The 15,901-nt window shown below is 42.8% G+C and overlaps 1 protein-coding gene across 5 annotated transcripts in view; it reads right to left on the bottom strand.

Moving 5' to 3' along the window:
- Positions 1-267: 267 nt before the first annotated feature.
- Positions 268-15,901, bottom strand: part of triob (trio Rho guanine nucleotide exchange factor b) — a 113,453-nt gene continuing 97,819 nt past the window's right edge. For 3 of the 5 annotated variants that reach the window (XM_071468890.1, XM_071468893.1, XM_071468891.1), the window contains 24 exons: positions 14,050-14,336; positions 13,767-13,937; positions 12,444-12,539; positions 11,806-11,954; positions 11,561-11,627; positions 10,904-11,007; positions 10,686-10,755; positions 10,453-10,542; positions 10,174-10,266; positions 10,000-10,050; positions 9,790-9,867; positions 9,243-9,434; positions 8,841-9,018; positions 7,783-8,672; positions 6,494-6,744; positions 6,247-6,376; positions 6,114-6,141; positions 5,631-5,793; positions 5,257-5,378; positions 5,032-5,110; positions 4,400-4,600; positions 4,172-4,310; positions 3,498-3,684; positions 268-3,172 (listed from right to left, as the gene is read on the bottom strand). In XM_071468890.1, the coding sequence (XP_071324991.1) occupies positions 2,757-3,172; positions 3,498-3,684; positions 4,172-4,310; positions 4,400-4,600; positions 5,032-5,110; positions 5,257-5,378; positions 5,631-5,793; positions 6,114-6,141; positions 6,247-6,376; positions 6,494-6,744; positions 7,783-8,672; positions 8,841-9,018; positions 9,243-9,434; positions 9,790-9,867; positions 10,000-10,050; positions 10,174-10,266; positions 10,453-10,542; positions 10,686-10,755; positions 10,904-11,007; positions 11,561-11,627; positions 11,806-11,954; positions 12,444-12,539; positions 13,767-13,937; positions 14,050-14,336 (4,232 nt within the window). In that variant the 3' untranslated portion in view covers positions 268-2,756. Of the gene's footprint in view, positions 3,173-3,497; positions 3,685-4,171; positions 4,311-4,399; positions 4,601-5,031; positions 5,111-5,256; positions 5,379-5,630; positions 5,794-6,113; positions 6,142-6,246; positions 6,377-6,493; positions 6,745-7,782; positions 8,673-8,840; positions 9,019-9,242; positions 9,435-9,789; positions 9,868-9,999; positions 10,051-10,173; positions 10,267-10,452; positions 10,543-10,685; positions 10,756-10,903; positions 11,008-11,560; positions 11,628-11,805; positions 12,076-12,443; positions 12,540-13,766; positions 13,938-14,049; positions 14,337-15,901 lie in introns of those variants that run through there. The other 2 variants (XM_071468892.1, XR_011686654.1) reach the window with 2 other exon arrangements.

Genomic DNA, 15,901 nt, shown 5'->3' with positions numbered 1-15,901 from the left:
TGTCAGTTTAAATATCAGTCACTATTATACACTATTATATGAACGGAACATTAAGAACATGAAAAAGAACATTAAATCCCACATGAAGCCAATGTGTCAGTCAGTCCTTTTCTTATTGATTCTAGTTAGAAGTGTAAAATCTGCCTTTATGTCACAATTGGGAAGTTGTTTATGATTGCAGGGTTTTTGTTCATTATTGGAGGTTTGATATGTGGCGGTATATGAATATACTGTATGTGAGCGCAAAGTTTAAGATCAAGACACCAGTTGTTCCTTGTACGTTTAATGGCAAAATAACAGAGGACAAAATAAAATATTTACAACACAAAATAACATGTAAACACAATCTTCTGTACAAAGAAATATACATGCAAAAGTAAAAATAAGTCATAATAAGACATTCAAAATGACATTGCTGCAGTCTTGTTCTATGTGTATTTAAAATATGACATAGTTATGAGGTTTACATCCTGGGCATGGGCAAACTGCCTCACCCTCTCTGTACATCTTTACATCATGAAGAGGCTGGGTTTCCCAAAGGCATTTTATTACTTAGATCATATTTTTCATGAATAGGCTTTAAGAGAATTTGATACACTGATTAACAGCATGATTTTGGGAAACCCAGACCCATACCAATAAATAGAAATGACACAAAATGAGAGAATTAGACTGTACAGATCAACAGGAGTCATTAAACTCAACATGTTATTGACTTTTTTTTTTTAACATTAAATCAGATCATCTGACAGTAACTATAACAACCTTCAAATAAAATAACAAACAACGCACATTGTCAGTTTCACCCACCTCTCTAGGTTGACTCACTCAACTGGCACTTTAAAAAAAGAAGTTTTCAACAACTTCTTAACCTAAAGACATCAGCTCATTCAAACAAAAATAACTGGAAGAGATCTCTTTCACGGCAGATACCTGTTAATGCTGACGGATATTAATCAAAGGGGTATATTTGAAATGTTGGTGGTGCAATATTATCTCCTAAAAAGTATGATGCATTTTCCAATCATTTCAAATCCGAGATGGATGGGCCACAAAGAGCAATTTTCCCAGACCTATTGCATGGTAAAAATGTCAACCAAGCCTGTCTCTATGACATCAAACTGAGATGCTAAAAAATCTAGCAACATACACCAGCATCTAGCTACAAAAGCCAAACAAACTCACACAGCAAACCACTTTGTGCACAGCTTGAAAAAAGACAAGTGAAGTATTAGTTTTTTTCAGCAATATATCACCAAACAATTTCCTATTACAGTACAATAAGAATAAATAAAGCCAGACTGAACCTATGTAAACACTCATACGTCTGGGTTCAGTGTGCTCTGTTATAACTTAACATGAGAAATCATAAAAAACACATTTTAGCAGGAAAAGAAAGCATAGTCAACTTTGGTATTGTTACAGAAAATAAAAACATAACAATGACAAAATGAAAGCATAAGTGCCTATATTTTATAGATACACATTTTTATACATTATTTCTGAAAACCCCCCTCTTGTCTGAGGGTTTTGCAGATGTTAATACTGAACTTAATACAGAAAAGTTAACACAATACAGACATCTATCGCAGTACCAGGTACGTACATGCCTTTTTAAGAATACGGCTACAACACAGGTCTTCATAAATAGTTGCATAAATGTTAAAGCTGCAACATTGCACATCGGAGTTTATGCAAAACACGAGTGTATTTCTAGTAGCGGTTTGTTCAGTGAGTGAAGATCCAGCCACTGAGGGTCTGAGATTAGTCACTTCTTATCTCACCAGCTGCACGGGCTCACTAATACTCTGCAAAGGAAACAGCTTTTGTTCATCTGAGACAAATTCTTCAAAATGAGAATGAAAAGGCAGGAATACGTTTATTTACAAATAAGGCGGATGCAAGGTAGAAATCTGAGAAGCTATGCCGAATAGCTTGAATGCTTTTTCAAGATAACTGAATTTCTCTTAGTGTCACAAACCAAAATGATTTCATCTTTCAAAGTGAAAGTGGGGGCATAAAGATAAGCAAACTATTGCACTGAGTGTAACTACAATGTGTTTCTGGAAAACATGGTTTTGGTCTTCATCTAGAATAAATGGACCCTGCTGATGGGTGCCACTTTGTTCACACATCTCATTTCTCTTGTTTTCTTTCTGCTCACTAACTAACCTTTGTTTTCCAAAAGTTATGAATAAAGACAGTTCTCTGTTTCCTCACTGTACATGGTTTCATTTACAAAAAGTAATCTCTCATTACAAAAAAAACATTTTCATGTGTTTAACCGAAAGCAGCCTGAATTTACTCTTATTATACAGTATTCTATTCTCTCTGTTTAACACTGTCCAAAACGCAAGACTTGCTCACGCTGGCTTGTTGAGAAAGCTCGGTTTTCTCCCTGCTAAGTCAAAGATCAGAATCTCAAATAGATTCCAACAGTTCAATTGATGTGCAGGCATAATGACAATATGCCAAGGTTAAGGGCAGGTGGGGAGAGTCAAAGGGTTAATCAGCAGAGTAGTCAGTCAGTCAGCAGCAGCATGATTTTTGTGGCTTAGTGAGGGAAAAGGAAATCCTTGTGGACATATTGCTGGTGTTCCTCTCAGCAGGTCTTTTAACACAGCTCATTTGAACCAGGTTACTCTTCCATAGTAGTTTGTTGGAGAGGCACAAATTCCTTCTATACAATAAACAAGGAAGGAACCGGTGGCTGCAGGACATGTAGTTGCTCTCACCTCTACCTAGTGACCCGCTAGTCAGATGTGGTTGAGCAGGCGGCTTTGTAGGAAGGCCTTAATGGTTCCAATGGGCCGAGCATCGTTCTGGTGTTTACGTCTCTCGATGAAGGAAATGAGCCTGGAGGTGTCCAGATGTGCTGTGTGATGATTCTGGGATGGCGGCTGCATGTGATTGAAGGTGGCATGTCCTGTTTCTCTGTTTATCACACCTCGAGGCTGGAGCCAGGGATCCTGCAAACAGGACGCTGCAGAGGGCCGTCGCTCCGGCTCACCCTGAAGCAGCAGCCGGACAAAGTCCCTGGCAGCTTGGCTCACACCCTGGAAGTAGTCCTCGGGGAAGCTGAAGTCCAAGCGACAGATGTTCAGACATGTCTCCTCCAAACTCTCATCCAGGAAGGGAGAAGCGCCGCTTAGTACAACATAGGTCACCACCCCTGTAAAACATCCAGTCCATCAATACACCGGTAAATTAATCAATCAACAGGTCAGTCAGTCAGTCACTGACAGGGTGGGATGTGAGCCAATCATTTTCATCTTCATGTTTTTTAATACATCTTTTAAGTCACATATATTTATAATATTATATATTTAAATTCACCTGTTATAACACCACCACTGTCAAAACAGTCCTTCACTAAAGAATTCATTTGTCTCAAAATAAAATGTATAATCTATACAAAAGCAGAATCTCACCTGAAGCATCAAAACACTATATTATTATAAAATGTAACGCCCAATATAAACGTCCAAGTTACAGACCTAAACTCCAGAGGTCAGACATCAGTGAGACAGGCTGACCCAGGACCAGCTCAGGAGCAGAGAACTCTGGGCTCCCCAGGAGAGGATGGATGTAGGAGGAAGGAGGGTTCAGCTGAACGGCGTCACCGAAGTCTGTCAGCTTGATTACTGGCTGAGAAGATGCATGTTCCACCACAATGTTCTCAGGCTGCAGGAGCAGGAAAAAGGAGTGTGAAATAAACAAAAAGGGACATTTCTTGCCTCAATTAGATGGTGATAGTGGAGAGTCCCCAGCAGGATTCAAACCAGCTCCTGCTCAGCATCTCAAGCCCCGGGAAAAAAAAAAAATCCAGGCATGAAATACAGATACCCAGGGAAACATCTTAATTCATCAGCACATCTGATGGCCCACATGAGATTTCATTTGCTTGCCAGTTGTTCTCTTCTCAGTAGAAAAATACAACTAAATTGTGCTCTGTTTGAAAAAAAACTGTCGCTTAAAAGCCGTCATCTGATACAATTAATGCATCAAAGAGGTTTCTTCATTTGATATTTCTACACTGACCCAGTTGTAAAACCTAAAGAATTTCCTTAATTTCTGAAATAAAGCTCTATAATAAATTCCATGATATTCCAAACACTACGTGACCTGAGGAAAGAGAATGATGTGTAGTGAGGTAATTAACTGCAGTTACTTTGAGATCAAGGTGTGCTATCCTCCAGCCGTGCAGGAAGTGGAGAGCTTCGAGAATATCTCTGAGGTAGAGAGCCACTTTCTCCTCTGTCAAGTTTCCCCAGCTCACTATATAGTCCAGGAAACGTCCCTGGTCTGCCCTGAGGAAAGTTCACAGCAATAATCTCAATTTATATTCTTCAAACAATCAGGAGTCACAACACTTACATGGAAACGCAACTGAACTTACATCTCTAGCACAAGCACGTAGCTGTTGACCGTCTCGTATGTGTCTAGCAGTCTGACCAGGTTGGGATGGTCCAGAGTCTGCAGGAGTCTGATCTCCTGCAGCACCTGTTCTCGGCGCAACAGCTTCTTGTTGACGTGTTTTGCTGCTACTGTCCGCTTACTCCCTCTCTGGTCACAGCGCTTCGTCACTGAGAACCGGCCCCTGGGGAAGGAGAAATGATGTTTTGAGGAATATCTGAAAAAACATAGTTCATGTCGTGTGCCTCTATCACTTTTTGAGGTTTGGGGACTCAAATGTTTAGGATCGTGATTTAATCGTCTACCTCACATGTTGTGCATTTTCCTTGATGAGGCAAAATCAGTTGGGGATGATAGACACACTATGAGTCAGATCCGTCAGAGTCATAGGGAAGCAGGTGTTGTGGTTGATGCGGTAGTCAAAGTAGTCAAAGTAGTCAAATTTAATTTCCTCCTCATCCAAATACCTTTAGTTTTACCTCAATACTGCTGCCAGTGACTGAATGAATCTGATAAGACTGAGAATTTATTAGCTTTGATGTGGTCAAGGGACACCACATGATAGTCAAACAGTGAGAGTTAAAAGACTGGGGTTTTTAATTAGTACATTCTTACCTTCCTAGTTCAGTGATCTCTGTATAGTGAGACTCAAAGCTGCCTTTCCAGGCTACATCACTGCCATCATCAGGGATTCCTGAGAACACATATTGGATTCAGAAAGTAAACAAACCACTATTTCAAAATTTAACTGAATCTTTTTTTCTAACTGAGGTTGAGGCAGTACCACAGTGTATCCTTTAATGAAGCTTTAAAGGGTGTATACCATGACAGGACTCTCACCTGAGACTCTGAGGCTGGCGGAGGAGGTGACAGAGCCTGCTACATTTGTGGCAACACAGGTGTACAGACCACTGTCCTCAACAGACACGCCGAGGATACGCAGGGCTGCCTCTCCTGTCTCACTGTGGAGAGGCACAAGGAAGCAGAGATAAACTATCAAGCCAGCCTGAGGTTTTCTCCCTTGGATCATGCTCTGTGAATTGCACACAATGCCAAACAGTAGCGTTTTATATTTCTGTGACGTTACTTGGGCTCTATCCCTATCCTTTCCACGTCTTTTCCTTTCCTTTCCTTATTGTGTGGATCTGTGTGGCAACAATAGCCAAATTAACTTCAAAAATACAAATTGCTTAACTCAGAACAAATGCTGTCACCTGTATGTGATGCTGTAGTGTCCATTGTTGCTCAGAGTGGTGTTGTCAGGTCCCCGCCAGGTGACGGTGGCCCGGGGTCGACCGCACACTTTGCACCTCAGAGTAACACTGTCGCCACTCTCACATGCTACATCGCTGACAGGGATGAGGAACTCTGGAGGAGCTGGTGAGAAGTACATATGTTAAAGTTTATGAGAGAGAGTGATACACTACCTTGAATCCTAAATTAGCTTGAAACTTGTTTTTTTTTTTGTTTTTTTTTTATGTGTATGTGTTTTTTTTTTCTTTTCAAAATAAGGGCTCATCACAAAAAGGGATAGATGTAGAACATTTTAAAAAGCCATAATAACTAATTAAGCAAACATATTTGTACAGGGTCAGTCTGTCTTCATGTTTCCTTTATCATTTTAAAACACACACACACACACACACACACACACACACACATCCACTCCTTCACCAAAAGCAACACTGTGGACATACCATCATAGATGAAGTTGGGATTAAGAAGCTGTAATGAAAATGTGAGGTCAAAATTAGATTTATTGCACATATTACTATGTTGGAAAACAAAGATTAAGATGACTTTAAACTCAGTTTTCTTCACTCTCTCTACCTTGACAGAGACTTTGTTGGCCAGGCTATCCTGAGACTTGCGGTAGCCGTTCTCTGTTTTCCTGCCCTCCTTGTCTCTTTTTTCAGATTTCCGGCGAATACGGAGTGCTGTGTGCCATGATAATGATTTTCTAAAAACACAGGCCATGCCAAAAAGAGGGGAAAAAAATCAGGTTCTATTTTAGAGTCTGACATTTACACTTGCTTGTTTTTGTCTCAAGAACATGGGCATTGTCACTTTTTCTTACTTGATGGTTCCTTCAGGGAGCTCCGGTGTGATGGAGGATGAGGTATGTCCTAATACATATCCAGGGATCCAGCCTTCAGCTGCAGGGCAGTGCTCGTTGGCTGCCCGGTACACCAGGAACATGTTTTGCTGGTTGCTGGCTAGCATTTGGACCACTTCACCCTGCACCACACTGATCTCATCCTCCTTCACTGCCACATAGTCCTGGGTCACCAACATGGTGGACACACTGCTGCTGCTACTGCTTTCACTCTGTCAGAGAGGAGGATGATAAAACTTTAGACTTAGACACACAACACTGTTAAAACTCAATGCAGTGTGACCAACACATTTACATTTACGCACATTAAAATATGCACATGCATCTATATTCTTGTAAAAGGGAAGAACCTAAGTTTATAAATGACTTGAAACCAGTCTGATTCATGATGACCATGGTAACAAAAATGACCTTTTTCATATACTTGATGCATGCAGCAAAAGAAGCCTTGCAAAATGCTTTCATCTTGCAGAAGTGTGGTTAAAACAGCTGTCTGTGTCAAAAGTGACAATTGAGAAGTCATTGTGTCGGAGAGCATGTTCTGAGAAGTTAAGTTGCAAGCAAAATATATGATCCTCAGATCAGAGAGGCCCACATATGAAACTTTGTGTTTGAAAAGGACAGAATGAAGTTGAAGTAAAAAAAAAAAAATCTGTTTTCAAGATGAAAGACACAAGACACTTTATCGTCATGAAGAGAGACAGAGCAGGTTAAAGTGAAGCAAACATCAGATGGTGTTGTCTCAAGGCTAACCACTGCAGGATTTAGGCTAAACTGGCTAACAGGAAAAAGGGAGAAAGGAGGTAAAATGTGAAAGAGGTCCTCATACGGGGCAAAGTTTGGACAAGAGATCATTGATTATTGCATGGGAAGTTTCCCACGGAAGAATGAATGAAAAAGAAGAGAAACTTTGTTTTTAAAATCATTTGGGCACTGTTAGTGTCTATTAGCTGAAGTTGCGAAGCACACACATGTTGAAGTTCAGAGAGAGTGTCTGAGAAAGCAGATACAACAGTTGCTCTGAGTTAGATCCACACTGTTAGTACACTCTGGGAGAGCCAGAAAATTCTCTCTCACACACACTGTCGGTGGAGTTAGTGCACTCAGATAGTCGTTAATCTCCACTGTAGTAGATGCTGCATGTACAAGCCATTCTCAGAGCCAGCGGCAGGGTGACTGACTGACAGCCAGGGCGGGGTTAGTCACTAGTGAGTAGCTCTAGGCCTCGCTGACTTGACTTGGCATCTTACCCCGTTGCTCTGGGTGGAGTGTATTGACTGCTCGCTGGTGGAGGAGCAGGTGCTCATGCGGTCTATGTCCTTACTGTGGGTTGAGTGGCGGTGATGAGCAGGCGTCCCATGGCTTCCTCTGCCCAAAGAGTCCCCTCCACTAACACTGTCACTGGGGTAGGAGAAGGAGCCAGGCCGGCTGGCAGGAGAGGGAGGCACAGGAGGGACCATAGCCCAGAAAGTGTTGCCTTTATGAGCTGGACTGGAGGGGACAAATGCTTCTTTTCCTCCTCCTCCTCCAGGGGACTGAGGTGAAATCAGAGGAGAAACTGTCCCGATTCGAGGGCTTTTTAGGGGCAAATTCAGAGGAGCCACGGCCATTTGTGGTATTCCAGCTGTTTGATGTTTCTGGGTCTCTTCATATCCTCCGAGACCCTTACTGACACTGCCCTCCATGCTGCCCGATGGCCTGTTACTATTATTGCTGTTACTTCCATGAGGACTATCCAGCATCCTCATCTTAGGGACCTCTGAGGCTAATAGCTCTCCATTTGTGGCGGTGTCTGCATAGGGGTTAGAGGGGAGGGACTGAGGGTGGCAGGGTGACCACATACCTGCTGATCTGTCGGGCCCTTCAGGGCCCGGGGGGTGGTGGTGGTGGACAGGCTGGGGGAGACGTGAAGATGGCTGGGGGATGCGGGAGGGTCGGGAGCGAGGGCCACACAGAGAAGAGGAGCTGCTCCCTGATCCTCCAGAACCACCGCCACCACCTCCCCCTCCCATGTTGGAGGTACTATTGGAGCTGCTGCCCCCTGGCAGGCCTCCAGTACTGCTGCTGCTACTGCTAGGTGGCCCACCCGGCCCGCCGCCGCCCACATGATTCCTCTGGTACTCTATGGGGGATGTCAGAGCTGTTGGAGACGATTCATGTCACAAAATTAGACCTTCATGAAAACTGGAGAATAGTTTTATTTAGCTCACAGAAACTGCAGATGAACTTGAAAACAGAAATTTAACAAAAGGGCCAAAAGTCCAACGTCATTTCAGCATAAACATGTATAATAATAATGATGTCATACCATTGAGGAAATTGCGTTGGTTCTCCAGTATCTGGCTGACCTGGTGGACCCAGACTTGACTGACTCCAGGGATCGTTGAATGGAGGGTGTACCTCTCCAGGTTACCACTAGATGATCTCGAAGTAAGTGTGAACTTGCAGGGGTCATCTGCATTTTCCTCTAGACCCAACCAGCTCACCTAGAGTAATGGGGGGGGGGGCAGGAAGAAAGAGGAAGGAAACAGAGTGGTGGAGAAAAAAAAAGTTGAAGGGACACAGGAGATATTTACATTTGTTAAAGGAATTAGACATTGGTGTCATGGAAAGGAAGCTACAATGAACATGCAATCCATAGAGAGTGCAATTTTATTTAGATTATCACTAGTGGATTGCTCTAACAGTAGCTTTATTGAGCCACACTCACCTTGATGCTGTTCTTGAAGAGGTAGCCAGGAGTGGAAAAGCCTTTCTTTTTGTCCAGGGGCTCACTGAAGATGACAATCTGCTCAAAGAGGAAGACTCTCCTCTCTTTCATCCTGGACAGAAGCCCTCCATCCTGGTCTGAAACCATGAAGGTGTCTTGGAGGATCAGTCTGCCTTGAGCCACAATTTTACCCTGAAGAATGAAGTAGCGAAGAGACTCAGGGGACTCAGAGGACAGACAGAACCAGTGGAGGAGAGCATGCTGTTCTACGCTTTTCTACCAGCTTTCATACATTTGGAACAAACAAAACGGGCACCGCTAATAAACTACAGTGAGCTAGTGCTCACTGTATCAGATATCTGCAAAACAGTGAGTACACACTGACACCTGGTGGCAATTTACTGTAATTACTAACTGATTGATTGTTGCAGATTATGAACAGTTCACATGGCTTTGTCGACATTGTTTAGTTTAGTATATTAGATAGTCCAAGCACACAAACACACACATGCACACACTCCTAAGAGTATAAAGAGCAGAGTCTTACATCGAAGCCTTGAAGGCGCCCAACATTCATCATGTCATTGCAGCGCTTGGGGACCACACACATCACCTCCACAGCTTTCTAAGGTAGAATATGAGAGGAAAACACACTTTTAGAAACAAAGTTCAGAGGGGCAGTCACACAATGGCATATACAATAGATTCGTTTATAACATTGCTTTAATGAAGCCAGAGCTGAAGCAGTTTGTCTTACCTCCAGCTCTGTTGTGTCCGCTCCAGCCTTCTTAGAAACTTTGAGAAGATCCTGTGAAAGAGTTCACATGTATAGAGATAAGTTATTGTGCTTGATCGATAAGTTCAGCAGGGATGATGTTTCGCCCTTTGCTTGAATGCTGTCGCACGGCAACAAACACAATGGAGGATTTACCTTTAGTAGCAGCTGGTACTTCATTATGCGCTGCACAGGTTTGATGAGCAGGTCAGTGATCTGCAATCTGTGGCCCAGTCGCTGCTTAAGGTCCTAATGAAAGAAAAAATATTATCTCTGATTAGTGATCAATACAACATGGATAATTGCTTACAGGGATGTTGATAAAAGTTAAATTTAATTCTAGAGTCAGGAACTTTATTTGACTTGATATTGGACATCAAAGTCAGCCAGTCCACAGTAGGTATGACGAGGTGTAAAAAGGTTTAACAATCTTACTTCAAAGTAAGTGTCAATGTACTCTGACACGATGTGCTCAGACTTCGGCTTGTTCTGGCAGTACACAATGTACATGTGTAGCCTCCGCTCCTGCAGTCGAAACAAAGCCAGAAAACAAAGGTAGCTTTTAAAAGTGATGACACAACAGCTCAGAAAATATCATTTCCTTTCTCCCTCTTTTAAACGCAGTAAGATGTACTAGATACTCCAACAAATGTGAATAGCTCACTCACCTGTTTGACGAATAAAGGAGCCAGCCTGTCAGGATCCTCCAAACACTTCTCAAGCTCTCCCAGGAAAAAACTAAACAGACCGAGAGAGAAAAGAAACACATGATATAACCTGCCAAGGAAAATGGCATATACTGGTATATGTGTTCATTCCCAGGCAGATAATACATAAACGTCAAAAACATTTTCTTATTTGTAGCTGAAGAAGACCGTCCACATACTCTTTGTGCCAGTCATAGATCTGATGGATGTTTCCAAAGACAATCTTGTCTTTTCCTCTCATGTCATCTGGAACTCCTTCTTCTTTCATCCTGCTGATGTAGCCCTGAGGGGATGACAGTTGACTTATTATAAAATATGCAGAAAACACTGACCAAAAGAAAAAAATCTCTGAAAGCTTTAAAGGTCCCATATTATATAAACTGATGTCCATGTCTTTTTTGATTATAGAGGCAGGTCTAGGCTCTATATCAGTACTGTCAATGTATGGAAGCTCTCAGTCCACAGAGAAATACACACAGCCCGTATTCAGAATCTGTCCTTTAAAATGAGCCGCCAGGACTTCTGTAACTTTGTGATATCACTACAAAGCAGTCCCCGCTCTCAGCCACACCCCAAGCCCTGCCCACCCAGACCCACCATCCAGCCTTCTAGGTTTTGGCTTCACTGAATATTTACCTGAAATCTGCTATATTTTTATTTGATCACTCAAAAAACAGTCAGCCAATCAGGAGAGAGGCTGACTAAGAGAGGAGATGTAAAACTACATTGAGGTTGGTTTTTGGTACCTAAAATCACAAATATATCATGTTTTGGATATCAAACCTTGGAAAAGTGTAAAATATGGGATACTTTAACATGTTTTGTTTTTTTTTTACCTCCACCACTGATCCCAGGTCCCTGACATAGTCTCTTTCAGTCTCCACCAGCTCCAGAAGCACATAACTGAGAGACAGAAAACAGAAATTGTCACCGTGTAATACAAATGTAACGCACTCAGCCGTGGACGAACATCAGAAATGCTCCATATAAGCACACAAATGAAGGCAAACATGATTAAGTGATTGAACTCAAACAGCTTTTGTTTATCAAAGCACTAACAAGACATGGGCTTGTAACTCACTGTCTCCTCTTGAGGAAGCCAGACTTGCGCTCTTCCAACTCATCGATGGGTGAGGAGGAGGAGAGGAGGGAGTTGTCGGAGGGGTTGAGGGAGGGAGAGCTGCTGTCGCCCGGCTCCACTGACAGAGAACTGGGACGATCCTCCAGAGACTAAGGAAAGAGGGCGCAGAGGCGAGGAAGGAGAGAGGGAAGAGATGCAGAAGGAGTTGCAAAGGGGAAAACAGAGGGTTGAGGAGGTGGAAAGAATAAACAGAGCTGAAAAAAGCAGAGGCTGGAAGAGTATTTACAATACATAATCATATATTTGTCACAGCATCATCATTTCATTTGTTTTAACATGGACCAAAATAAGGCTGTACAGAAAACTGTACTGCCTTTACTTTGGTATGTGTCTGTATGCAGGCCAGAGAGTGTGCTGGGCTATTGGCCAGAGTGCAATGCCCATTTGTTGGAACGGTGGACAGCTGGCATAGTGAGTCACAGTCCTGACAGATGACTAGTAGACCATCATGCCATTCTCTGTCAACAACACCAAAGAAGTGTGTCTGTGCTTGTACATACATCAATAGGGATTTGTCTGTGTACAAATGTGACACATTTGTGTGTACTTGTGAGTTTAGGTCAGGATTTCCATCTCACCATCTTGCTCTTCACCAGCTCTTCGATGGCACTGACCAGTTCAGCAGCACTGGGTGTCTCTGAACTACTGGGCCGAGCGGACAGGCGAGACCCAGACTGAAAAAGGGAGAGAGAAAAGGAAGAAAGAAAGTTATTGGTTAAGGTCTAAAACATAGACTGTAAAACTTGGTGGTGGTGCATGCATACAGGTGTGATACATTTTCAGCGACTACAACTTTGTATGTGATCAGGCTCACCCTAGTTTGGTTGGACCCCGATATTCCACATGTCCAAATACGGACTGGTGAGTGTGATCTCCCTAATAAAAGGGTTAATTGGGGGCCAAGTTGGAGCCAATCACAGGCTGCTCTCGGGGGGGGGGATGAGATGGGTTTAGGTAAAGGGCAAGCTTTGGGATTGGACTGCTCTTCGAACATGAGCACCATGATTGGTCAGACAACTTATATACAGCAAATAACGCTGCTTAATACTCCATCGGAGAAAAAGTTTGCAACTCTGAGGCAAAGATCTGAAATGACCCCCTGCATACAACAGGACTTAATGGGAATTTACCATTTAGTCCCACAAACAGCTCAGTAGTGCAGAAACTTGAGAATGGAGCATACACTTCAGCCACAGAAGTATAATTACACTCCACTGAATGACAGTTAGTTAGTGGAAGAAAGATAAAAGCAAGGCAATAAAAAAGTGAAACAAAGAAGGATGCAAGTGGAGATGGACAAGTGGTTTTACATGGACAGATAGGGAAACTGGGCAAGAAGAGAAGCAGAACAGAAATCAACGTAATGCTGGAGGAAGGAACATGCAAGCATCAACAAAATAAGAGGAAAAAAAAAGAAAAGTTATTAGTGCCAAAGTAAAAGTCTAATTGTGTTATTGAAAGCTCTCTGTGTGGATGCAAAGCGATATTTATGCAGCTCAATATGCAACCAAACACAAAAACCCCGCTGCTTAAATTAAGACTAACATGGACCAAATATTTAATACACTAGCAATTTTGAAAAGAACACTGCCAGAATTTTTTTTAGATCTAAACAACCAAGTTTAAAATTTAAAAAGCTTCAATTAGCATCTTCCTGAGAAAACCAATTTATTTTCCATGCGCCTGCACGCACCTATGTTATCTTACTTTTACATGTGCTACCCACCCCAATTAATGTGAGTCATGTTTGTGTGACAACATACTGCTGATGATGCAAAAGCAAAACAAAGTACAAAAACACATCAATCAATTGCTGTTGTGGTTAAGCTTAAATGAAAGGACCCCTATTTGCCTTGGGTGACTATAGATTGTGTCACCATGTGTAACTACGTTTGACCCACCTTGTCATCCTGGGAGTCCGGCTGCAGCAGGCTGTGTTGCTGGATGGCCATAGGGGGAGGCAGAGGGACAGCGTCAGGCCCCTCCTCTCCTTCCTCCTCGCCACAGCTCTGCATGCCTGATGAGGAAGACTTGGACAGAGTACCACTGCTCAGCCCCTCGTTACGCATACGCTGGAGAGAGAATAGGAGAGAACAATGGTTTTCAGTCGGTCGATCAGGAGCAAAACTGGTCTTCAAATGTCCTGACAGCATCATAGCCATCCACTTCTGTCTCTGTTCTTACATCCTCCAGTGTCTCGTCCTGCGGCGTGGCAGCACTGTCATCAGAGTCCTTCTGTGAGCCGGGAATTGTGTCCATGTTCTTCCTTGTGCCGTCGCGGTTCTTCTTGTGCTTGTGGGCGAGCTTCTTGACGTGGCCGTCAGCTTTGCCGGAGCTGAGCCGCCGTACGGGGCTGGTCAGCCACTTCCTTAGAGTGTTCCCAGGACGTTTGGGCCCTGGTGAGCTGTGGGGACCCAGGGTCTGGCTGGAGCCTGGCTGCAGGGCATCATTGCTGGATACAGACAAGGTGTCTAAAGGTGAAGTGGAAACAGGACAGAGACGGTTAATAATGATATTCACCGTATACAGGCCTCATCTTATCCAAATAAAGACAAAATGGTTGTCTCACCAAAAATAAAACACAGGGTTGGTGCTTGGTATTAGCCTTACATTGATTGACAGGTCTTTTAATTCAGGCATTAACACTAGACAACAACTAATCCATGTGATTAATGTTGTCTGGTTCTATAAAAACATCAAACAAATGCTTGTTAACACAGCAGCCAACATGAAAATATGATGTTTTCGAACTACTACGTTTCAGTTATTATTGTCAGCTCACCTCAGCTTTATTTGGAAAAATATTACAGATTGGGTTTAAGTTGCCAACAATTGTCTTCTTTCTGCATTCTTTAAAGCATAACAAACAGTAAAATGACACTATAGGCACTGTCTGTGTAAATGTGAGTTTCCCGAGAAGCAGTCCGAGAAGATTGAGGAAAGTGACAGCATGTGATAAAGATTTGTGTGCATCTGTTTGTTTGTACTGTTTTTGTATGTGATATGTGCAGTAGGCAGCCTCTCCTCCCCCTCAGAGTGATGGCAGCTCCTCTGGGAATCTGTAGGAGGGAAGCTCCTCTTCGAATAGCAATGGAGCGATCAGAAAATAATCGAGGATAAAGGGATGCTTGAGGCTTTGTCTGACACACCTGCCTGTCTCCCCTGTCTGCTCATTCACTCCTGTTTGCCTTCCTTCCTTTAGCCCCACCCTCTTTCTCCGCCGCTGCCCTGATGTTAGCTTTCTTTACACCAACAAAACCGCCGCTGCATGCCACCGAAGGAAGAAACAAACGCTCTCGCCTGGCTCAACAAGCTGACTGACCATGGAGTCTCAGTATGTTAATGCTGAGGTTGAATTTCTTTGTGTGCTCTCACACTGTGCAACACAACCCAACCCACAACAAGTTTGACACCACACAGAATTCACTGGACAAGACCTTTTACCTCTTGTAAGACCTCACAGCTCAACAAAAGATAATGCCTGATTTAAGAGTGTCCCTTACCCTGCTGTCAATACAAAAGAGAGAGGTAAGAAAAAAAACTCCCTAGATATGAGTTCTCATCAAAGCCCCTGAACGCGGCCCTAAGCTGATGAAAAATCTCAGCAGATGATTGTGCAGAGGAGCACGTGACTTCCAGAGACGGCCTGAGTGCAAAAACAAGTGCATCTGCACGGGGGCTGAGGTTGACTTGAGGACATCACTCTCCTCCTACATCATTCTGCTTTGAATTGTTTGCATCACATCACATTGTTAGTGGTTGAGCTTCAAAGCTTAATGCAGTAAAAAAAAAACAAAAAAAAAACAATCAGATTGTTTTTGTGTGTTTTTTTGAGAAATATATGAATTTAAGTCTGAATACAAGACAAGATTGTCCATGTTTTAGGATGATGAGCAGCAGCTTGACTAAGGAGCAGAAGTTCTGAGAGCCTCAGCCTCTCCATCATTTATCTATTAAAGTGGTTAAAAAGATGAAACTGCTAAAGATTAAGCCAAGTGTCTGAGCTGAATGGCTCTTATTATTGGCAGGTGTGGAC

This window comes from Trachinotus anak, unplaced genomic scaffold (assembly GCF_046630095.1).
Source record: "Trachinotus anak isolate AG129_WGS33_773 ecotype Australia unplaced genomic scaffold, CSIRO_AGI_Tana_v1 ptg000032l, whole genome shotgun sequence".
Classification (NCBI taxonomy): domain Eukaryota; kingdom Metazoa; phylum Chordata; class Actinopteri; order Carangiformes; family Carangidae; genus Trachinotus; species Trachinotus anak.
The sequence above is the reverse complement of the archived record's forward strand: the minus strand, read 5'-3'. Positions and strand labels throughout refer to the sequence as shown.